At 48.0% G+C, this 25,568-nt stretch overlaps 1 protein-coding gene across 2 annotated transcripts in view; it reads left to right on the top strand.

Moving 5' to 3' along the window:
- Positions 1–1,869: 1,869 nt before the first annotated feature.
- LOC144137959 (TNF receptor-associated factor 5-like) overlaps positions 1,870–25,568 on the top strand; it is a 199,709-nt gene continuing 176,010 nt past the window's right edge. Inside the window, exons 1-2 of one of the 2 annotated variants that reach the window (XM_077669996.1) lie at positions 1,870–2,302; positions 20,693–22,303. In XM_077669996.1, coding sequence (XP_077526122.1) covers positions 2,018–2,302; positions 20,693–21,859 — 1,452 coding nt within the window. In that variant the 5' untranslated portion in view covers positions 1,870–2,017 and the 3' untranslated portion in view covers positions 21,860–22,303. Of the gene's footprint in view, positions 2,303–20,692; positions 22,304–25,568 lie in introns of those variants that run through there. The other variant, XR_013315774.1, reaches the window with a different exon arrangement.

Genomic DNA, 25,568 nt, shown 5'->3' with positions numbered 1-25,568 from the left:
CCTGGAAGATCAGTCGTTCTTAATGGAAACGGCTGTCGATTCGGCCCCCTCGAATGAGGACGCCTCTCTGAAACTTTGACTCGATTAATTTAAACTTCATTTTCTCTCTCTCTCTCTCTCTTTCTCTCTCCAAGTGATCATTACTGCTGCTTGTGACTTCACTTGGCTATCATCTTTCCTAGAGCCCAATCGCTGTCACCGGTCGCTGAAGGGACATTAGCAAATTCCTATCTCCGGTGGTTACCTATCCAATGCCGTCCTATACACGCCGTCCAATGAGTCTTTAGAGCCATTCTTTCTTTCGAACAGCTCTGTTAGCAGATAAATGATGAGCAGAAGGAAATTTCTCTAAATGCTACCTGCTACGCTTGGCAGTCGGCGCCACATACTCGTCACACTGCCATAGAAAACAGTTTGCAGGTACAGTTAAAGGAGCTCTTCAACACTTTAGATAAACTCGCCGCTGTGGCTCAGTGGCTAAGGCGTTGAGCTGCTGAGCACACATACGCGGTTTAGATTCCCGGCCGCGGCGGCCGCTTTCTGATGGAAGCGAAAAGCGAAAACGTCCGTATGTCCGAAATTTCGGTGCACGTAAAGATCCCCAGGTGGTCAAAATTAACCCGGAGCCCTCCACTATGGCGCGCCTCGTCGTCGGCGTTGCGGCGGTGCGTTAAACCCAAGAATAAATAAATAAAGAAATAAATAAATAAATAAATAAATAAATAAATAAATAAATAAATAAATAAATAAATAAAAATGACAGTAACTAAACAAATCAACACTTTCGATAAACGCTTTCACTCTTCTTCGCATCTGGAAGCATTGCGAAAACTATAGCTATTGCCAGCACAGAGCAACAGTGCGTGATTTGCTCGTCGTTGCGAACATACCTCCCCTTTCTGCTTCGCTTTTGTGGCTTTTTTTAAGTGGCTATCAAATGCGTTCTATTCTGCAACTTAAGGAAAGCCGGCAAACAGCCGCGACACCGCTGTAATGACGTCATTCAGCGGTTGAAGAACGCGAAGACCGGGAAGGAGAGAAAAATATTTCGAGCAAGTTTCTATGTTATCTGACGAGGAGAGAGCAGTAATTTTTGGCTGAGGCACATTGCGACCCCACAATCTAATGTGTTGGTTGACTACTTCCTGCAAGCACTTAAGATTTAGCAAAAACTTTAAAAAAGTGTTTCAGGGTCGCTTTAGTTTGGCGAAGACAAAATATTTGGACTAAGAAACCTTCATTATGACTTTGTTTTTATGCCGACTTGATAAGGAAACGAAAAACGAGCGCAAAAAATTCAAAAAAAAAAAAACACGCCTGCTTTTTTTCTTCGAACCCGCTTGAACCCGTTTGAACCCATTTGAACCGGTTCGAACCGGAACGGAATGGTGCTCCGGAACTGAACCCGAACCGAACCCGAAAAAATTCCGGTGCGACACCCTGGTGCTTAGTAATAAATCAAAACAACGTCGTACTTAGAATAAGAGGTGCGAAAAGATGTGGACGCGCCACACTCTATCATTTAGAACAAAACAATTACCCTTTTGATAATGTGGCGGGTTGCGCAACAGGAACAAGGTCGTGCGCTGGCCATCTGAATGCCTTTTGAATTGGCGCTAAATCCACTCCCCGCTCGGCTTTTCAGTCCTAATCAAGATGGCGTCCTCTAACGCATGTCTGCAACGCGCCGCCATTTTTTTAGTACCGCCCCCAAACACGAGGAGTTTGTCCGGCGCTGCGACCGAATATCGCGTCCCATGCAAGGTATAGGAAGTTTCACTCCCCTGGCAGTGCCTCGAAAAGGGCGATGGAGACGACACGCACAGCACTTTGCGGATGAATCCCTCCTATCAAGTAGGCGTTGTCTGCGCACCGTACGACCATCGAAGGTCGCTTATCTCGGAACGCAAACAGCCCGTGTCGGCTGCAGAACTCGAAGGATAAGCGATTGTCGTCGCGCTCAGACGGTGCTGCAAGGTGCACGCTCGCCGCCTGTGCCCTTTGTAAGCCTTTGAACATGGCTCATGCCCGACAGGAATTCGCACTGGTGGGCTATTCTGAAGATCTGGAAAAGAGGCCCCTGAAGTTCGTGGACGCCATTCCTGTGGCCAGAATATGCAGCGCGTGCGGCAGCATTCCGAGGTGGACGTATACTCTTCTCTGCGGCCACATTTTCTGCGAACCATGCTACCAAAGCTGCGCCACGGCTTCGGAATGTGTCTGTCCACTGGACGGTGATGCTTGTGCCCCAGCCGATGTCAGCAGTAAGGAGTATCCAGCCGACAACCTGCTGAGTCGAAAGGCAAGCATGCACCGGGGGTGTGTGTACGACCCATTGTTGAAATATAGGCGTAGCGCATATTTCAGTTTCGCGAGTGCTTTTGTTTGGTGGCGCTAATCGTAAAAGAGCTGGGCTATTTTGTGTTATAAAAACCACTAAATCTCGCTGTCTTTCCCAAATGAATTTATGCTGCGTTCTACCATCTCAAGCAGGGACATGGGGCAGGAATAGGATAGGATTGGAGGGAATGGTTTGGGAGGGGCTGTGCAGGTGGTTTAAATGTTAAATGGAGCACGGGAGCGATGGGCGGAGCGGGCAAAACTGCATGCCAGCGCGATCTATGAACTGATGCGCCGCAGATTGCAAAAGTGCTTGGGCACATCCGGCTGACCCATCTCGATTTTCTGGCGTTCGCTGTATCGCCGGCACAAGCGAAGCCGCGCTGCAACCATCCTCGCTCGCCAGGGGCGCTTCCAATGCTGACGTGTCAAGCTGGGATACTCTTGTTTTCCAACATAACCTACTAAGTATGTGTAATAAAGCCAATTTTTTTTGAAGCAGCTGTCTTCTGACAGGCTCACCTCCTCAATTCTCTTGAGCCCCATAAAGCCATGGAAGCAATGCAGCCAATGCACGCCTGAACTGTTTTTATTCATTTTGCATCCGTTTTCTCGAGACACGCATGGTTATGGCTGCAGCTGCTGAATGATTCACGAGCGTGAAAACCTCGAGGCACAACAAACTTGCCGCCGGGATAACCTCCAAACACGGCACTGACGTGGACAAATCGGTGAAGTTCCTAACAAAGCAGAAAACCTACGCCACTGAAGATGAGACATGGAGAAACAGATTCGTGCGTAAAGCATTAGAGTCGCCCCTGCCCAGCATCGATGGCGTCAGCGCAGCTTCGCTTGAGCGGGGGGTAAGGCGAGCGTCAGGATATCAGATGGACCAGCCGGATGTGATCACGCACTCAGGCTATCTGCGGCGCATCTATTCATAAATCGCGTTGATATGCAGTTTTGCCAGGTCCGCCCATCGCTCTCGTGCTCCATTTAATTTTTAAAGCACCTTCACACATTGTCAAAACCGTCTACGCGCACACTTCTTTACAATGGCAAATGACAAAACGGTCGTGAATTTTTTTACAATCAGAATTAAACTTGCGTTCCCCCACACGTCCGCTATAAATTTCCGCAGGGGAGCATCTCTTGGTTTTTTGGCGGCTGAAATTCTCCGGCTGATGAGCTTTTCGAGCTATATGATGGTTGACAGGACAAGGAGTAAATTCCAAGCGGGAGGATTTGACAAGGGCAGGCAGCCAGTTATTCGCCAGTCTGTGGCTAAAAAAGCAGGCCGGTACGTCAATTTTTTATCACTGCAGAAAGTTGGGAAAGAGCGCAGAAAAAGTACTTCGCAGAAAGTCCAGATGCCCAAAGTGATAGTGGTGCCACGGTAGCTTTGGATGTTAGTTAACCTCGCCCGTTTCGCTGCTGCTAGCGAGCCGCCATGCTGGCCGGTCGACGATTGTGTGCTACTGTTAAAAAATTGGCCCGCTTTACGTAATAAATACTTATTTTAAGGTTAAGTAGGTTCGTATCAATGCGTTATTGATGGAGGCAAACTGCTTTTGCTGCAACGTGACGTTCAGAAACCTGTTACTAAGTACTCCGGACATGCGTTCTCTTTATTTCGTGAAAACCATCTCCGGGCATCCCATCGTCAAATGTAGTGTGAAGCGAGTGAAGTTAAAGTAGGCGCAGAAGGGGATATAATGAGAATGATGGCTACAAAATGGCTATACTGGGTGACAACGAAAGGAGCTGCAGGTAGCCAATGCCGCTGCTATTGTTAGCAAGCCTGGCTATGGAAGCGTATCGCACACGAAGCACGGTTGGTACTGTGTGGAAGTGGCGTGAGAGAAGCGCCGTATTGCGGGCTTTCCAAATCCAGTACGGCGTTTACACGCACCTAATTTTTTGGAAATATAACGGGAGCGTCGATTGTTCGGTTCATCAGTGCCTGACGACGGAGTAGCACGGCAAACGCGACGAGAGTGGCGGCCTGCGCAGTAAGCACTGGATTCGGCGGCCGCCGTCTGCTAGGCTCTTCCAGGAGCTGAGCGCAGCCGCGAAGCGTTTCCTTCCCGTATCGCACTGCTTCGCATGCAAGGCTTAATGCGCCAATACTTCATAAATTGCTAAAAAAACAGATTTTGAGATTTGTTCGTGGAATGCTTAACCTGCTGGCATTAGTAACTTTCACTTGCTCTCTTTGCAAAGTTGGGTATGTTGCGGGCATTGTGACAACCGAAGGAAAATAGCCGGGGCAGCACTTTTCCCTTGAAACAGTCTAGAGAGAACGGTCGTCGCAGGCAGTTCTTAGTGCGCATGCCGAAACTCTACCCGAATTTTCGGTGTCACTCCGTCATTCAGCGCGAATCAACAGAACGGTCCACGCTCTGGTGATATTGATAACAAAAAATGGGCGGGTGTACAGTAATGGACAAATAATAAAGAAAATCGCGTGCCATCTCCACTAACGCGAAACCCTGGGAGGGACGAAGCATGTAGTGCATATGTATATTCTTGGCGCCTTGGCGTTTTTGGAAAGGGGACAAAACCATTGGGTGTAGAGTTACACAACTTTGCTGCAAAATGTCTCCTGTCATTGAAGCACGAAGCGTTGTAGCGCGATGCGTTGTAAAGCGATTATCGCGGTGTGTTCTTTCAGTGCGCGTTCTTGCCCCCACAGATTAAACGTTCTGGCGCGATGCGTTAGAAAACGAGTGCCCCGGTGTGTTGTTTTAGTACGCGTTACGTTCTAGCTCGAGACATTGGAAAATGAGTGTCCCGGTGTTTTAGTATCATGACTACATGAGACGAATACGACGACGACAGGAGACGCCGACAGCCCGAGCCCCTCAGGGGCTTAGCCCCTAATACGAACCATAGACCACACGGCCGAAGGTACCGGTACGATCACCTGGCGGTGGCGCAGGAAAACACACGGACCTGCTCAGTTGAGAGGTCGGGAGCCAGGGTGCGTGCCCACTGTAATATGTTGCCCTCTCCTCTCTCGCATGCTTGCCTTCTCGCCATGCCGCAAGAGCTCTGCAAGCGTTGCAAGTATTACCGCCGCCGCCGCAGCGGAGAGTGTTGGTCGTAGGGAGAGCAATGCGGCGCGTATTTTCTTGCAATTGCGGCCAGTGCATGCGCGGGAAACTTGTGCACGCTCTCGGAACGCATACTGTTGAGTTTCTCGTGCTTTCTTGAAGAAAACCAGCGCACAGAAATGGAGACAAAAAAAAAAGAAAAATGCCACGTTATTTCGGATGGCACTGTATCATTTCGGGATCGTGGTGCAGTGGCTCGGGAGTTGAACAATGAGCTCGCCGACAGGAACACGCCTTTGTTTGACGCAGTCAGTCACTTCGCGTATTCGATGCTTGTTGATTTAATTGTAGGGTTTAACGCGCCGACGCAACGCAGGCGATGAGGCGCGCCGTAGTGGAGAGCTCCGGAATAATTTTGACCACCTGGGGATCTTTAACGTGCGCCGAAATCTCGTACACACGGGTGTTTTTGCTTTTCGCCTGCATCAGAAATGCGACCGCCGCGGCTGGGAATCGAACCCGCAACCTCGTTCTCAGCAGCGCAACGCCTTAGCTATACTGAGCCACCTTGGCGGGTGCAAACAGTAAATATGCCACCAGGAGTAGTCTCTAATGATACCTACTACAAACATTGTGTGGGCCGGGATAATCCCTGGCAGAATTCTAGTATTCACAAAAATTAGGAAGTCATCCAGCTTTAACCGTTCTATTGAGGTGCGTTGCCCTTGCACAACAATGTTCGCGGCCCGATTTTTTCGTTTTGTTTCCGCAGGAACCTCAGTGTTTGTAGAAATATCCCGAGTGGGTAGCACTGAGCATGATTTGGGAGTGACCCAGATGTCCATCGTTATTTGTTCCGCTTACTGCACCACACACGCAAAGCTACGTACATCACCAATGTGACGCCGGCACCGACGCGGAGAGGGCGCTAGTGTGCTGAGAGCACGCAGTGCCCGCAGTTATCTCGCGCCGCATCATTAGATAGTTTTAGCTGACCGTTTTAAAGCAAAGCTTTTTACCTCTACCCCCCAAGGGTTCTTTCGCGACCGTTGGTGTCACCAGAAAACTCCAGCGAACAAATAAAATAATTTACTGGCACCGTCGGGAATCGAACCTGGAACTAACAGACTAACAAAGCGAGAGCCCGTTGTCGTACCGATTTAGCTACGACCCCATGCGAAGACCGGGAAAACAGGTGGTGTACTCACCAAGCGCATCTACGGGTTTACCCCCTGCGTTCTCGCGGAATGCCACGTGAAAGCGTCACGCGACCACTCACGCCCGTCTAGCCTCCCTGTGCGCACCTTGCTCATGTGCTAGGAGTTACAAAAATTAAACGAAGCTCACACCAATTCATGGCATCTCACTACTAGTACGCCAATGTGCTAATGCCTGTGGCCTCCAGTGTTCACGTAAACAATCACAGCTCCTTGTCGTCCGCCCACACGCCAAACGAAGGAATACATTCAAATACTCCTTGATGGCCAGGCCATCACTCCAAGCTCCAGCATCAAGATCCCGGGCCTACATCTCGAGGCTAACACCAAGAGTGACGTCTGGTTGCCGCGCTTCAAAAACAGCATTAATCAAATCATACACATGATCAGTCGAGTTGTCACGAAGAAGCGAGGTCTAAAGGGATTCGGTAACTTTCGATTATTTGAAGCTTTTGTCCTCTCGAGAGTCACTTACGTCAACCCCCTGTCTTTTTCTCGACAAGGAAGACATAGAGATGCTTTATACATATAATGATTAGAAAGGCGGTTGAGCAGCCCATTGGTCTTCTCATGAGTGCGTTCACACAGAGGCTGGTTAGCACGGGGCTCCACACCCCGGTGGAAGAGCTGATAGAAGGCCATCTTTCTAACCAGAAGGTCCGACTCAGAACTGCGGTGGGTAACCGCATGCTTCACGAGCTTGGCTGGGCAGCCCAGAATGTCACTCCATTTTACGTACTCCCAGACTCTTGGCGACTAAAACTAAGGATGCTCCCTTTGCTTAGAAATATTAACCCCTCACATGACGAGGGTCACCGAAAAGCACGGGCTCAAGGGCTAAACACCACCCTCGGTAGGGATCATGCAGTTATCTACACAGACGCCTCCAAACATCGAGGGAAGCAATACGCCATCATCGGGGCTACCTCCAGAACCAACCTCCTTGCGTGTACCTCACTTAGGACCCAAGAAATGACGGCAGCAGAAGAGGCAGCTATCACCTTGGCTCTCACTCAACCAGGGGTTCGGAGGGTAGTCATCGATTCCCAGCAAGCCTACTGGAATTACCAGTCGGGTTGGGTGTCCTGACCTGCACTGCGCGTGCTAAAAAACCACTCCCGAAACGGTTCCATTCAGCTCATCTGGACACCCCCTCACGCTTCAACGGAGGGCAACAAATACGCCCACCCAACAAGCCTGCGCTTTTACTTCCCGTGCTATGGAGCAGCACGAGGACAGTCACCCGCTTGTCACGTTCAGGGAGATAACCCAGATTATCGCCTTCTGAGACAGACCATACCTTCACCTTACCCTGACATTTCCAAAGAATAACAAACTACCCTACGGCTCATACAATCCGGGCTCCTTCCCACAGCCTGCGCGCCTTCACTTAATGCATCCGAATCGCTACGCCGTTGAATGTAAATTTTGCTCGGAATTAGGAATACTCCGCCCCGTAATCCGGGTGTGCGACTTTAGCCCTGAGAACCCTCCTCTCTTTCCCTCAACTACCCAACAAGAGCAATGGGAGATGGGGCTGTCCAGACCCTCTCTACCAACCGAGCTTCAGCGGGTGGACAGAACACAGGCCGCGCGGACTGCATATGGGCCCCACAGAAGAGGAATAACTCCCCAGGGCTGCACTCTGGGCCGTTCAGAAATCTGAACAGAAGTATTTCTTCCTCCTCATTCTCTGCCGCGAATCTCGTCGCCTCCGTCCGCGGCGTACAGACGGAGAAGTCAGATCCCCTAACACCGGGTTGGAGCTTACTTTGATTTTATAAAAAAAGTTTCCACTTCTGGTTTTACTATTTGTAGAGTGATGTGAGTGAATTTAAGTGACGTCGCATGGGTAATCGTTATGGGTGCCGTTTACAGCTTTGCTTTCCAACCACATTCACGGGGTGGATTGGCGCGATTTTTTTGACGCTCCGCTATGCTTCCGACGGCCCGCTTAGCACAGTCAGCGGCAGAAAGGCTTTTAGCTAAGCGATAACCGTATCTCCCTCGACGGGGATTGATTTGCGTCACTGGTTGTGGCCTGTGAGTGTGCAAACCAAAACGTCATGGCAAACCTAAAGATACGAATTAGAATTTGGTCGCTCAAGTAATGTAACCTGCCGTGTTTACTGCCTTATTTAACCTTCTATAATACAATGTAGTTGCTTACACGGCATTGTGGTTCTAAATTATTTTAAAGAAGCTGATAAAACTTTGGAATAGCCAAGACAAGGCTGTTTTTCTCGGCGCTGCATAGAAGCAGCTCCGCGCTTCGGTCGACGTTTTTCGCTTCCGTATTAAAGGAGTACTGACACGAAATTTCAAAGCTGAGATAAGTATGTAAAACGCTTCCTTTTTATCAGGAGATATCTCCCAGCAAGTTTCAACAGCAACCGTTCGGCGAAACATATTTAAAATCCATTTTAATCTTCGCCCGCACGAGAAAGGCCAGAGCGGGTCGACGTGACATCATCTGCTACGTGCCCCAAACTGCCGACGTCGGGGCTCCCGTGACGAAGCCGACGCGCTGGCTGTGGTTGGCGCGCGCTGCTCGGGCGTGTGTACACGTCATGGTTTTGGGACTGACGTCATGCTGCCCGGGCCTGTGGGGACGGCGAAGACCTCGGCCGGTCTGGGCGCGCGCGTGCGCTCGCTCGCGCGCGCTTCCAGAGAGGCAGCGATACGGCAAGAATGGTGACGCCATGTGATACATGCTGTCATGGCGGCCGCTCGGCGTTTTTTTGTCGAAACCGAAACTGGCACGAATAAACGACGCCGTAAATGAATGTTTACGCTGCGCTCGACCGTCTAATCTGTCATTCTATGATTAGTGGGCTGGTAGGCACGCATAGCAGCGAAAAAAACGTAACATGAAAATTTCGTGTCAGTACTCCTTTAAAGGTCGTTTAGGAGTGTGGCACCGTTGCCTATTCGGAAGAGCTTTCGCGATATCGTCGCTGACGTTCCAATTGAAGAAACGGAGTTCGCGGGAGCGCGCTCGCATCGCGGGGAGCCATGTTGATTTTCCGCACGGTAAGGTAAGCTGCCGCGACTGTCCGCTAAGAGGCCCCGGTTAGCGGCGCGGGGCCCCGGTCCGGTATCACCGCTAGCGGCATTGCGCGCCACGCATGCGCAATGGCGCTCCCGCGAGCTGTATGAGTGGAGCGGGCCGTCAGAAACGGTCAGATAAAACTCTCTATTAACAGTTGTTTCCAGCACTTTGCGGCATGGTGACAAAGCAGGTATGCTAGCGAGGAAAGGGCCACATATCGCAGTGGGACACGTGTACGCTCCAGACATTTCTACTGCGCACGTCCGTGTGTTTTCCACGGGTCCTGTCAGGTGAAGGCACCGGTATTTTCGGCCGTGATGTCCGCGGCTCGTATTTTAATTGCCCATGACATCAGGCCGAGCCTTTTTTTTTCTCGAAGGAAAAGGATAAGTGCTCGCGCAGACTTAGGGATTTATCAATGGTACTTCCATTATATAATTCTTGCCTTCACCCAGTGGTTTCGTGGAGGGTGTTTTCTGTATTTGCTCCTCAAATTTCCGGTCCGGCATTAATAGGCTTGTTTATTTCAATTTTCGCTAGACGCCTCAAATGTGCATGTGACATTATCTACTGTACACGAGTTGGGTTATCCCCAACGCCTCGTTTAGGAACCCTCGCTCCGTCTGGCATGAGCAGGAAAGGCATTCAGATTTCAATGGAGGATTAACTGGACGATTAGAAATGAGGGTGAGTATTGTAGATGTGAGGTGGAGGAGATGAATTCAATTAACGAGGGGAAACGGGAAGAGTCGGGGAGGGCGAACGGGGGGTCAGGGAAGGGCAAGTTGAGGGAAAGGAGGGGAGGATACCAGGGGGTTTGAAAGAGGATAAAGAGGGGAGGGGAGTGCAGAAGGAGCAGCACTTCCTCAGAGATAGGCCGCCTAAACTTGGACCTGACTACTTAAAATAGGAATTACTCTATCACGCACCCAGGGAGAGACGAAACGATGTCACCATACACCTGGGTTTTAGAGAAACAAGCGTATGCGCTGGCACTTTTCACATTCTTAGCGCAACCCTCGTGTTCAGGAAGCAAACCTATGCCATAATGCAGCCTTTCTGCAACATTTGGCACCTGGAAACGAGCCTATCGCGCGAATTCATATACGGCATGTGGCTGGTATTACGCATGTATACCCGTAGACAAGTACGCCAGTTCCATCCGTGGCCACTTTACGCAGATAAATTCTCGCTTAAAATAGAAGAAAGACAATTCATCTTCATCACCCCACAATCATCCTTTCTCACATCTGCAACATTGTTTTCACCATGAGTTTCATTTTCGAGAGCAGCAATAAACTGCAGGCGCAAATATCTGCCTGCGTCGATGCTATGGCGATGGCTCATGCAGCGCCGTGACGCGCCGCACGGTCGGGCGTACAAGTGTGTACACAGCCGCGTCAGGACGGCACGAGTGCCCACGGATTTGTTTTACGGGCTCGGGCTATCGGCGTCTCGTGTCGTCGTCGTGTCATGTAGTCACGGTACAAAACACGGGGACGCTCGCTTTGGAAGGCCTCGCGCTAGAACGTTTCATCTGCGTGGGCAAAAACGCGTACTAAAAGAACACATTGAGACACTCGTTTTCAATCGCCTCGCGCTAGAACGCTTTGTGCTTCAAAGAATCGAGACTTTTACAGCAAATCTGTATACCTCTAACCCCCCCCCCCCCCCCCCCCAACGGTGTCATCTCAGTGGGCAGAAACGCCAAGGCGCCAAGAATACACGTATAAACTGTATGCTTAGCCCCTCCCTAGGTTTCACATTAATTGAGGTGCTGCAGCTTTTTGCGTGCTGAAAACACTTCATTATTTCCATTTTACCGAGTTTTCTCGCACGACCACCTAACCATCGAGCTCAGATAAACGGCTGTCATAGTGTATACAATTTTGGACGGAAAAAGAAGCAGTTGAGCGCGTCGGAAGATATGTTAAGTACAGATTACATTTGGGGCCCATAATTTAGGGACAAGATGCATGTTCAGTACTACGTTGTTCTTGAAAACAGTATGTTTCGGAAGGCAAATGTCATACCTACGTTAAGCTTGAAAATACGTGCAAACTTTACACCTCGCATTTGAGGTGCGTTTGCCGCGCTTGATTTATTCATTGTACCCTTTGGATAGGGGTGATTATTTGCACTTTCTTACGAGAGAATGTTTTTTTAATTCTGTACAACGTTTTTTACTGCAAATCAGTGTATGCCCCCCCCCCCCCCCCCGTTTTCATTCCGGTGTCATCGATTTACCCGGCGCCGCTGCGGGACTCCTCCTCACCACCGCTGACACATCTTTCACAACTATTTTCCCCCTCGCCTCCCCCGATGCCCCTTTGGCAAGTTGCGCAGTCGACAGCTAACGGCGCTAGGGCGGTTATCAGATGATTGCGACAAAAACAAACAGAAGCATCGATATGCGTCAAAAATGCGCCGACGATTACTATACTCCCTAACATGAAATTTTTGTGCGGCGCGAGCTGCAGTCTTATCGGTAACGGAGCCTTTCTGCTGCGTCTCAGGAAGTGTTCACCTTATCAGCGAACGTACGGCGGCGTGCGCTACTCTGCTGCTACCTCGCAGTAAGCCGCCGCCGCCTGCCAGCATGTTGCAAATCGTGTTTGAACCTCCCGCGCAAATGTGACATGGTTCGTATTAGCCAAGAGAGCAGCGCGCATGTTGTTGCATATACTGTTTGGACCCCTCGCGCAAACGTCACGTGGTTTGGATAGCTGAGAATGGAACAGCGTCTGGGGAAAGTGTCAGGGGGAGGGCGCTCCTTTGTGGCGGCGCATGAGGCATGTGAGGAAAAGGCAGCGATAGAGATAACGCCGTAGCCGCAGGTGTAGTACCCCACTTCACCCTTCGCCTGACGCTCCTCTCCGTTTTCGTTCTTTCGTCGCTGCGACGTTCGCTCACTCGGTTACGCGGACATAAACAAACGCCGCTCCCCGCGAAGCCCAGGTAATGGCTGCCAAAGGGCTCACCCCGCCAAGTAGCTGCGAATCCCTCCCGGTAGAAGAGAAACTTCCCCACTTGGAACTCCTGCTGGAGGTCATATTTCTTTTTGAGCTTGGAAGGCCTTCTGATCGACATTTTCGCCGGTGTCTTTCACGCCTAAGTATGCGCCATCACCGTTGCCGTGCACGGTTTGCGGGTAGAGAAGGGGCGCGTACACGCACAGCTAGGCTTCATGTCACCACCGATGGAATGCCGGTTCTGGTGGTGGGAGATTGAAACGTCGAAATGATATGGCTCAATGCGGTTAGTCGGCTGTCCTCCTTAATCGAGTGGTCCGGGTGTGGGTTTATGTGTTACCCAGACATCTTACACAAATAGTAAGATGCATACAAGACGGAAGGAAAACGAACAGCCACATGTTTAAACCCGAGAATAGAGCTGAAGGGCTGGCTTGTTTTAAATCGTTATGGGGCGGTTACATGCCGGATAGAAGCCGGAGTCCTTAGTGTTAGAGCGGATTGGGTTTGTGTTACGCTATGTTCACACTACCGACGCAAAACCGTATCTTGATCCATGGACGTAAAACGGCATGTCACGCAGTTCGTACGGTTTGGCTGAGACGTAAAATGACGTCATTCTTTAAAGGTATTACGACAGTTGCGGCAACAGTCTGAAACCGGCCTTACATAGAGTAAGATGCTTACGACGCAGAGGGACAAAGGCAGTTTCATTCTTATCTGCAAGAACAAAGCTTGGATACTACAGAGGTTCGTTCAGCTAATTGCCAGGAAGTATGCTCCATCCTAAATTACTATAGACGTGTTTTGTTTCGTGCACTCCGTGGACTGCGTCCGGCCTTGCAGGTCATCCTTATTCAGAGTGGAAGGGCACTAATTTTTAGCCTCCTCTTTAGCTCTCGCTCTCTCTCGCTCCTTTTCGTCTGGCTCTCTATGCCGAACGTATGTATGTATGTATGGGGTGCTGCCTGCTCCGGAAGTGACCATCATCCCGGAGAAATAGGGGGCTACACCAGAAAGGTTAAGCCATGCTAGGAAGGCTCTAAAGATATAAACAGCACTTCTTTACCAGAGGATGATCTGGCCACCATGGTGTAGTAGCTGGCCACCACCTCCCACGACTAACCAGCTCAACTGTCGGCCCTTAGTCACCAGCCGCTGTAGAGCACCTGTCCACGGCGGCGGTAAGAACAGCGATACACCAAAGGGTGCTATGAATCTCCAGGTCCGGACAGGCCGCAATTGATACATGACCCTGGCAACGTTTAACGGACGCACTAGGAAGCTTAGCTTCCTAGTGCGCACTAGAGGAGCTCGAGGATATTAAGTGGGATATTATAGGGTAAAGCGATGTTAGGACAGGAGCAGGGTTGATGGAGCTCACTAGCGGGTAAATTCTATTCCAGCAAACGAGTTGGGATCTTTAATATATAGAGGAATAGCAGAAAACGTGGAGGAGTTTTTCAGCAATAATGAGAGAGTCGCGGCTGTCGTGAGCAAGCTAAACAAGCGATACAGGTTAAAGATAGTGCAGTCCTATACGGCAACATCCCGCTATGATGGCGAAGCCGTACACAGGTTCTACAAGGACATTGAATTAGCAATGAAGAAGGCAACAACGCAGTGCACGATTGCCATGTGAGCTTTTAGCGCAAAGGTCGTTAAGAAGCAAACGGGAGAGAGGTCATTAGGAAACTTCAGAATAGACAGTCGCAAAAGTGGAGGAGATACAGTGGCGGTATTTGCTGAGAGAAATAACCTGAGGTCGATGAACACATTCTTCTCCAAACGAAATAATAGGAAATGGACTTGGAAAGGTCCCGATGGTCTAACCAAAAACGAAATGGATTTCATTTTAGGTGACAACCCGGGTATCGTGCGAGATGTAGAGGTGCTAAGCAAGATTCAGGGCAGCGATAATAGGATGGGTAAATGCTACCTAAGGCTGAACCTCAGAAGAGAAAGAACAAACTTCGTGAAATGGAAGAAACCCCGCTTGGAGTGAGTCAGAGGCAGATAGAAGTTTAAATTAACTCTTCAAAACAAATTCTTGCTTGTTGTTTAGACAGCCCAAATGACAGCCTAACATCAGCATTCAGCGAATCAGCAGTAGCTGTGGGAAAGGCAGCATCCAGGGAACAAACTGGAAAACTAACTATGAAAACGAAGGAACTAATTGCCAAGCGTACGAATATGCAAGTGTCAAGTACGGTGGATCGGATTGAATTAGCCGAGCTGTCAAAAGTGATTAACAGAAGTAAAAGAAGCCATTGGTGCATATAAAAAGGCATTGATCGAGGAAACTTTGCAAATATGGGGAAGCTTGAAAGCAACTAAGAGAAAGCTAGCCATCGGCACAGACTAGATATACGCACACAGAAACAAGCAGGTTTAACATTACGCACGACTTTTACGAGATAATAGAGGTACCAGAACGATTCTACACCAGGCTGTATGCCAGTGACGTTAGACCAGGGGAACCTACTTAGAGTACAAGCTCAACTTGCAATGCTGACTAGTAACTACAGGTGAAGCTGGAACGGCTTTCAAAGGCCTGAAAATGGGAAACGCTGCTGTAGACGACGGCATAACCCTGGATAGTATGAAGGAGGGAGGAGTTATTGAATATGGAAAAACAGCACTAAAACGGGACAAAAGAACGTGACAAGACTGGGCGCTGACCAACAACAACGAGTTTCATTTCGCCATGGCGGGATATATACCGTCGGAAAACACGAAAAGAAAGAAAGGGGGACAAACATTCAACTAATACACAAGGCGCATGTGCGAAAATAACATTCATTGATCAAGATAACTAAGTTCTTTTTCTAACAATTCAATGGATGCCTTACTGACAAACGAATCACCCCGCTTGTGGATGACATGTGCTTCGTAGATTTCTCTGGCACTTTTTCCTTTATACTTTCGTAGCACACGTGTCTGCGCGAAAAGAGACACGTGAGACGGAGGAGCCTTGCCATGATCGCCTCAGGTTTCTGGACATGGAATTGACCCTGCATCCGGACCACGTCTGCTGGAAATATTGTACCCGCTCGAAGAAGAATTTATTGCACTTCACATCTGCCCACTCAAAAATCGTAAAAAGAGGCATTGTCACCTCGGCACTCAGGAACGCCCTCACTAGGTCGTGCTCTCATCAAATGGGGGTCAGCTTTACCGCGCAAGCTGAGAGGTTGACAAGGGCTGGTTTCTCTGAACATTTGTTGTTCAATGTGTGTGAGACCCTCCTGAAGGAAATACGCAGCCAAAACCCTACAAAATAACGGCAAGTGATCGACCGGAAGAAGTTGACAGTGATCCCCTACGTTCATGGTGTTTCCCACCGGCTAAAAAAGGCTGCAGCAAGAGCCGGAGTGACAGTTGTGTTTAGTGCTCCGAACAAACTAAGTGGGTTGTGCGCTAGAGTAAACGGGAAGGAACTGGTACCAAGTTCTGCTTGAATAACCACGCCCAGCGTTTCGTTGAATGCTCGTCTGGTGTAGTCTATAACATTCCGTTGTCCTGTGATAAATCATACACGGGCCAAACAGGGCGGTGTCTGAACGATAGGCTGCGAGAACACGCGAACACAGTGAAAAATAAAACTGGCAGTAATTTGGCTCTTCACTGTGCGGACTGTGCGGATTGTAAATGTACCCCTCTTCTCGAGCAGACACGTGTGCTAAGAAAGTACAAATGAAAAAGTGCCAGAGAAATCTACGAAGCACATGTCATCCACAATCGGGGTGATTCGTTTGTCAGTAAGGCATCCATTGAATTGTTAAAAAAAGAACTTAGTTATCTTGATCAATGAATGTTATTTTCGCACATGCACCTTGTGTATTAGTTGAATATTTGTCCCCCTTTCTTTCTTTTCGTGTTTTCCGAGGGTATATATTCCGCCACGGCGAAATAAAACTCGTTGTTGTTAGTCAGCGCCCAGTCTTGTCACGTTCTTTTGTCCCGTTTTAGCGCTGTTTTTTCATATTCAGTTATGTACCAACAAGCCCGCACCAACACACTTTTTGAGGAGTTGTTATAATGGAGAAGCTTGCTGTAATATTTTAGGAATGATTAATGACTCAAAGAGTCCATAGCCTGGAAAAACTAAAGTATTATTAGGCGCGAAGCACCTAGCACCTCGCTTTCTCCGTGGCAATTGTCCATTGGCGTCCATGTACGCAGTGTTGCGCCGGCGCGAGGAGCATTTGATTCGATTGGATTGGATTAAATTGAATTCTATCGGATTGGGTTGGACTAGAATTGTATATACTGTAGACACGTGTTCTCACTCATTTACATGCGTGAGTGGGCATGGTAAGAACGATCTCCAGAATGATTTATGGTAAGAACGATCCCCAGTGCTTCGCCAACTCGCCATGATTCACTTCGAGGATATTCGTGAATTTTACCTGGCAACAAGGGAGATCCCAAGAACCTCAAGAACTAGACCCATCAGCATTCTCTCAGTTGTTTACAAGCTGTTTGCCAAAGTTATAGTTAGCCGCATAGGTCACAGGCTGACTTCTCATCAACCCAGTGAGCAAGCTGGGTTTAATAAACCGTACTCAACCATAGATCATATGCACGTCGTCAACCAAGTGTTAGAAAGATCCACAGAGAACACTAAACCACCTTTCTTGACATTTAGAGATTACGAGAAGGCGTTTGATTCTGTACTCACCACCACCGTTATAGAAGCCGTACAAGACGAGGGAACAGACAAAACCTACATAAAACTTCTATAGGACAGATATTATAAGGATCATGCAATGCAGGAATAGCCTTTCTCAAAGGAACCGATAAATTTCCGATCCGGAAGGGAGTAAGACAGGGAGATACCATCTCTCCAAAGCTATTCGCAGCATGTCTCGAGGAGGTATTTAGACAGTGTGACAGGAAAAACATATGATTAGGGATAAACACAGAAAACGTGAGCCTTTTCGGGTTTGCGGACGACATATTCTTGCTGAGTGCGACAGCAAAACACATGAAAACAATGCTTGAGAAACTACAGTCATGAAGAACGGCCATTGGGCTAAAAATAAGCAAGAATAAAGTAAATTAACGAGGTATAAGCATGCCGGGAACGTCTTCTTTATCTTAGGAAACGAAACACCAGAAGTAAAAGACAATGACTACCTCGTACAGATGGTAAGGGCTGACCTCAGCCACCAGAGAAAAATCTGGCGCGTAATAGGTATGGGTTGGGGAGTACTCGGCAAGCACTCCCAAATAACGAAAACTAAGCTACCTATGTCGCTCAAGGGAAAAATCTACAACCAGTGCATACTGCTGGTTATGTCATATCGAGGTGAAACTTGGCGCCTCTGAACAACTAGAAAACAAACATAGGACGGCTCAACGGGCCATGGAACGAATAATGCCAGGAATGACACTCAGGGACAAGAAGCGAGCTACCTGGATCAGAGAACAAATTAGAGTGGACGATATGATAGTTCACATAACCAAAAAGAAATATTCTTGGGCTGGCTAAGTAGTAAGGCGAACCGACAACCGGTGCACGATTAAGGTAACAGAATGGATATCCAGAGATAGGTATAGAAAGGGAAGTCCGATAACAGGATAAAGGGATGAAATACCGAACTTCCAGGGTAAACTGTGGACTCAAGCAGCGCAGCACAGGAGCGGTTCGAGGTAAATGGGAGAGGCCTTCGTCCTGCAATGGACCTGAGCAGGCTGCTGCTGCTGCTGACGATGATGATGATGATTATGTATGCTGGATGGTGGCTGTCGTCCTTCGTGTTAGGGATTATGAATCGACAATGCTAGACACTGAAGTGATGTTTTGAACACGAATATATTGTTGGTTTCCATATCTCGAGAAAAGAAGCCGCCTTAAATCTTCTATTTTCGTTAAAATGTTGCTTATACGGTGGATGTACAAATGCGGATAATTTTCTCCATGCAATGGTATAAGCGTACCGGGAAGGTTTGTACTCGAAGGAAGTTTTTGTATTTCCCTCCAGGAGAGAGCTAATGTCGGATCTCATATGTGATATCAGGTGATAACGCCGAAATCCCGCCGGTGTACCTTTCCGACATTTACAGATATCGTTATGGGGAACCTTACAGGAACAGAATAGTACTACGTTGCGTGCTTGTGTATGCCGGGTTTTTAGTTGCTTTGAATGAGCAACATTTCACCAGAAACTGAACTTTTAATTCGGCCCGTTTCGAGAATTCAGACGGGTTAACGCAAAGCAGCCAAATAGTATCAGCATGTTTTCGCAGCGTGGTCTCTCTGCAGAAGAACGAAGATCACCGATAAAGCTCCGCCTATTACTTACGCAATTATGCCCGTTCCGTGACTGACGTTTACATTCAGAAATGCCATATCAGAACAGTATTTACGTACGCAAGCATTTGTCAGCATCGGCATCGAGACACTAACTATCGTCTTTTTCTTACGGCTGGTTGCTGTCAGTAGCACAAGTGGTTACAAACGCAAGACAAAAAGGGTCTGAAAAAATTCAGCCACCTCCGCAATTGAGATGCGAAGACTGAAGAAATAGCGCAGCTGGTGGTCTTCACTAGCTTTCACTTGGTTTTTCAGATCAGCCGATTTGTTAAGAAAAAGATGGCTGAAACGTTAAACTTTCTCCATGTAAAATGAGTTAAATCAAAGTCTAAAACCTACCCTCCTAAGGTCCAACATCCAAACTGCCCAAGTGAAAAGCCAAAGCGCACTAATCTTTCCAAAAACACAAAGCCAACGCCCTTGCTGCAAACCCAAATAAAATTATGTGCGCTCCAAATGCGATGCCAGCACAACCGAATAGACGCCGGTTTCATAACGCGATGGACTCAGATTCTATTATGACGACAGGAAGTGTTTTTTTAACAGCAAAGCTGTTTGAGCTTGAGCTTGGTCCGTTTGCCGTAGCAAAACAAACAAGAAAAAATTGATGAAAAAAAAAATTTCCTGCCGCTGGGCGCCCGGCACGACCGTCGCCTAGTGACTAACAAAAAAAAACCGAGCGCACGCGAGCGTGTGGCTAGTATGTGCCACGGGGCAGAGAGAGAGAAAACACATTTTTTTTAGCATTTTCATAGATCAGAGGATACTCATGGCCGCAGGCATGAGCCGAGCTCCCGCCTTCGTCCTCGTCGTCTTCGGCGCGGCGGACCAACAGTGCGCTAGCGGCTACAGGGTTTCCTCCGTAGAGGCTGAGACAGAGGACGTTGTGATCCCAACGGGACATTTTTGCTCTATTTAACTTGGAAATTTCGGGGCGGGGTCTTGGATATCAGGAAGCCCTGGGTGGGTGCAAGGGAGGCGACGGAAGTGGGCGTGACTCGGTCGGCAGGGACGACGTCTTGGCGGCCGGTAATATCGAGGGTGACAGACATGGGTTGCCTCTCTTCATTGTAGGAATTCGCTTAAACGTGCTCCTTCTGCTCTCTCTCACCTGGGGTCCGCTGTCAGTCTGAGGAAAAGCTAGGTCGACCCCAAGCTCTGCTTTTTCTCGAGTGCTAAACTCCAAGCGCAAGCTGCGCGAATATTTTTGAGTATCGCACTCCAAACGCCTAATCGTAGATTTTTTCCTGCGTGCCCTTTTTTCTCACTCTTATTGTCGTAGTATTTTCTCTCTCCATTTCACCGAGCAGAGTTTTCTAGCCACCGTGTTTCACCTAATGTGGGCATGTCCTAATGATCCCTTTCTTTCCATAGCGCGTGACAAGCAGTGGGAGGGGGCGCTGAGTAGCTCCAATCCAGAGATCCAAATCTCCCTGGTGAACGGAGCCACCGCTGTCACCGTCAGGCTTATGCCACCGGCCACCCCGCCCTCTTAACTGCATCATAAAATAAAGTATCTCTCTCTCTCTCTCTCTCTCTCTCTCTCTCTCTCTCTCTCTCTCTCTCTCTCTCTCTCTCTCTCTCTCTCTCTCTCTCTCTTTCTTTCTGTTACGGATTCGCATGGACAGAGCTCAGCCTAAACAGCCGCGCTGTTAAACTTTACACCGTGTGCAACACGTTAAAACGTGTCAGTTTCTCTATTCGTCACTGCTTCCTGGTTCTCTGTCATGCAGGTACACTGCTGGAACGAAGCCAGCGGCTGCGGTGTCGTCCTTCCAGCTTCGCAGATCGCCCAGCACTATCGCCAGGAGTGCCAATACCACGTGACCAACTGCCCGACGTGCACGGCGGCAGTGCTGAGCCGTGACGTGTGTGCACACCTGAAGTCCCTGTGTTCAGGGCTTGTATTTCATGCGGCACCTGAAGCACCGCACGGGACGGATGCCAACGAAAGGGGAAATTTGGTAGCTTTTGAAAGAAAAGTTGAACAGCGAGTAAGCGAACTGGATGCAAAGCTTGTCCAACTCTCCTTGGAGACAGGCTCGCAAAGTGACAAGCTTGTTGAGTTCTGCCACAACGTTAATCATTTGAACGAAACACAAAAACAACAGTTCGAGGCACTGTCAAGGCAATTTGAAGGAGCTTCAGTTCAAATTATCGATTGTTTTAAACGGAGCGAGGCTGAGATGAAAGCTATGGTTGCACCCGAAAAAGCGATAGAAAAGCGAGTAGGCGACGTGGATGCTAAGCTCAATCAACTGTCCCTGAAGTGCGACTCTCTGAGCGAGAAACTTAGTGAAATTTGCCATAACGATATTCTTTTGAAGGAAGCACTAACGGAACAGTTTGGGCCAACCTTAGAGCGCAACGTAGCTGAGATAAAATCCCTTTACGCCGAAAAAAGTGAATCGTTCAGGGCCACCATAACCTCAGCGTTGGCATCGGTTTCACGTGACCAGAAAACTCATCAGCGGGTTGTAACAGGATACGCAACACTGAAGGAAGAGGCATCGAAGGATGGTTGGTCTTGGAGCATGAGCGACAAAGTATATCTACGGGGCTACCATATGTCTTGGGGAGTCGTTTTTTTAAAGGAGGGTGGCGGCGTGTCTCTTTGGTTATGCGTTCAATTGCACGAGGGTACACAGGACGACTTTCTTGACTGGCCATTTAGGAAAGAATTGAAGCTCAGCATCGTCCACCCGGAAACACGACAAGAACGGAATCTTAACGTGAAGCCAATACCGTGTGACACTAGTGGGAAGCACTTATCTCGGCCAATAAAAACCAGCAATTTAGCCACACGTTTTGGTCAAGTCAGAGCGGAGTCAAGCGACATTGAACGTGATGGTTATGTTAAGGAAGATCAACTGCTGCTAAGGTTCGAGGTGGTCCTGTGATGTTTGATAGAATTCCTCGTCACCTTATAATGAGATAGAACACTTCGTGCTTAACGGATAATTTTAGAAATATTAAGCACTTTTAAGACGACAGTGTGGTAAGCATACCTCTGAACAAACAGTACCGTACAAACATGGAGCTGCCTACTGAACATGCAGAATAGACCTACTTCGGACCGACGTGCTCAAAATAAATTTCGTAATAATGAACTGGTTTCAATGGTATGATTTCTTCTTTCACAAAGCAGTGGGAAATTGAGCAATAAGACTAAGTAAATACATAAATTACGTGGGTTCGCGCTTTGTGCATCTAACGAATTGCCGGAGATTTAAGATTTTTTTGGCCTTGAAATAGGGGGCTATTCTATTCGCCGGAACGAAGCTGTTCGGATGTAAAGGTGACGGTAATACATCGACTGTTGGACAGCCGGGAAATATCGCTCTATCTGTACGTCTACAGTGAAATCTCCATATAACGAACTTCAGGGGACCGCGAAAAAGTGCTCGTTATTCTGAAAAATCGTTGTAGCGAAAATCGCAAAATTTAAGACAGCAAATAACATTTCAATGCCTAAAACGACCTACCTGTAGAGCTGTGCATCCTTGAAGTCATTTGTCAGAAAAAATGCACAAGTGATCCCGAAACAATGTACGTTTATTTAAAGTAGTTGGGCATTTTCTTCTGGTGCGTGCTGCACAAGCTTCCTAGCACGAAGTACTCCACCTCTTCCATATTCCTGTGGACTGACTCAGTGGCCGTGCGGTTTTCCCCGGAAATGTGCGGAGTTTTCGTATGCTGTCCCGCACATCCGCAGTCGTCACGTGATGGTCGCAGTCTACGAGTACTGCCGCGGCACCCTCAGAGGCATCGTCGTTCATGCCGTCCTCGGTGCCGCCTTCATCCTGAGCGCTCATGCTCTGAAGATTGTCCTCTGTGGTCAGCTCCGTTGATGTGCGTGAAGATCCAGCAAGCAACCCGAGCAGCGGCGGAACGTGGAAAAACTCGAGGTGGGGCGCGAATGGGGCGGCCGCTGCTTTCTGGACGGAGGAGGCCACCCATGCTTCATTTTTTTGCCTTCTCATCACCTTATTTTTTATCTCCCTCGCATCGGCTCGCGCATTCCGTGGAGCAAGTTTCAAGACGTCCTCTTCTGCGCATCGCGTTGCCGTGTCGTCTGCTATCATACGCGTCTCCGGTTGCCGCGATGGTTTAACGGAAATCTAAGAATCTCCGGCAATGAAATCATCAGTTCGTAATACTGAGGTGTTGTTAACATGGCACGGAACTAAATAAAACGTTCGTTATTTTGAAATGTTCGCTATTCTGAAGTACGTAGTAGTGAAATAATTTTACATTAAAACTATAAGCAGTCGGCGTGGGATTTCTTAAATGCTCGTTAATTTGAAAAGTTCGTTAATGTGGGGTTCGTTGTACCGAGATTTGACTGTATTTCTGACCGCGATCCTTCCCTCCCTTCATATAAATGCATGTGCGCCTAATCCTTTTTGAGTAATTTGTGTATAGGTGCGAAACGGTGGTTGACAAGAGAGAATTAGTGCATGCATTCGCGGACGCCGGCAAGCGCGAGTATGTGTGTTGTTTTGCTTTTTCTAACGGAAACGTACGTTATCAGACTGTGCAAATATGCAGTCGGAGGATGGGAGGGCAGAGACCCGCATAGGCTGGCCTATAAAACTTGATGATGATGATGATGATGACGACGATGATGATTGCTATTGATTTCCCCTTTTTAGCGCGGTGATAACTTGTCATCTTACCAGAAAGGATTATTATACCTGTTTTATTCTCATGGCTTAATACTAGCTCTGCTTAGCTGGCACAAAAAACTTATTAGGCACGAAATACTTTTTTTCCTGTTTCATGTGGTAACTGTCTTAGGCAATATTCCCCTCTCTGCTTTTCGTCCACCAGCATTCTAATCTTCTTTTCGTCATCTCGACAGCCTTGAAGTAAACTTCCTCTCTGATAACCTTAAATCCTAGGGCTTCTGGAATCCGAATATTTTTTCCATGTACACGAGGATGGATACCCTCGTATTCTAGCACTATGTTCGGCATAGTTTCTTGTCTGCAGACCACACATACCCCATCATTTTGTGAATACTTCCTCACAAAGCTCTTAGTTCGCAAGAAGCCTGCACTAGCCTCTAAAAGCAAAACACGGCCATAGGAATTATCGTAGAAATTTTCCCTTGTGATGTCCGATTTCTCAGCCCTGTACATCTATAACGACGTTTTAGCTACCATTGTGTCTGTCCGTTTATTCGTTTCTATCTGCCTTGGCTCTTTTTTGGTTACCTTGGCTGTTTTGGATCCTCCACTGTTCTTTCCGTATGTCATCGTTAGACTACTAGTCTTCCTTAACCGCCGCGTATCCACGGTTTTCAAGTATAGGTACTTAAAAACTTAGCTGCCCACCTACGTTGATCCATTGCTCTCAACCTCCTCTCAAAACATATTTTACTCTGAGCTTCTCTAACTTCAAACGACGCCCAGCCCATATCTTCCTGCACTGCTCCGCTAGTTGTTTTTCCGTGCGCGCCATAGGCCAAGCGGCCTACCGTTCTCTGGTTCACTTCAAGGCCTCATAGAACGCCTGATTTTCAGCAGGGTACATCATTCGCAAATGTGAGACCCGGAACCATTACTCATTTCCACGTTCTTCTCACTACTTCATATTTGTTATACGCACACAGAGCTCTATGTTTCATTATAGCTGCGTTTCGCTTTCACTTACCGTTAAGTTGCTCCTCGTGAGTTAAGTAGTTATCCCCTTCGTTTATCCACACTCCAAAATATTTATATTCCTTCACTCTGGGTAATACGCAATGCTGGATAGACACTGCGTCAGTGGTACTGTCATTGAAAACTATTATTGGCGATTTTCTACTCTAAAATTTCACCCGAGGTAGGTGGCTTCCTAGCCGCTAATAATGTATGAGAAGTTGGATATCGGTCTGGTGACCAGCTAAAAGAACAATGTCGTCTGCGCATACCATTTCCCGAATACGCTGTTGTACCACTTCGCCTTGCAGAATAAGGGTTAGGTTGAGCCCTACTTGACTTTCCTCCTGTTTCTTTTCTAACCACATGTAAACCATGAAAAGTATTGGGCTCAAAGGGCATCCCTGTTTCAGCCCCCTATGGGTGTGGATTGGCTGGGCGCATTTCTGTCCTTCCCATTTAAGGTGCACTCTATTATCTTTATAGATTGCATTAGGAACTGTATTAACTCGCGATCAAATCCCCGGAATTTCAGCATATTCTCCACAGCAGTTCTGTTTTTGTTGTCATATGCCCATTTAATGTCCGTAGAACGTAATCCATAATTGTCTATTCTGCGCGTTCGCAATTTCAATGCACTGCGTTATTACGAAGAAATTATCATCAAATCGCCTGCCCTGTCTAAATCCATCCTGCTGTTGCCCAAGGATTTCATTTTCTTCAACACATGCTTGAATTTGTGATTTTATCGCCTGTATTACGAATCTATATACAACTGACGCTACTGTGAGTGGTCGGTATGAATTAATGGTGGATTTGTTGGCTGTGCTTTTATATAATAAATTCGCCCTACTTTGTAGCCAGTTCTCTGGCACTTGTTTGGTTTGTATCACATTATCTATTGCCCTCATAAACGGTGCCTTACATTTAGATCCAAGCAGGTTTATCAGTTGCATTGTTATTC

The sequence above is a fragment of the Haemaphysalis longicornis genome, unplaced genomic scaffold (genome assembly GCF_048455015.1).
Source record: "Haemaphysalis longicornis isolate Haplotype H1 unplaced genomic scaffold, Haemaphysalis longicornis Haplotype H1 scaffold_5, whole genome shotgun sequence".
NCBI classification, from domain to species: domain Eukaryota; kingdom Metazoa; phylum Arthropoda; class Arachnida; order Ixodida; family Ixodidae; genus Haemaphysalis; species Haemaphysalis longicornis.
This window is presented reverse-complemented; position numbering and strand designations above follow the sequence as displayed.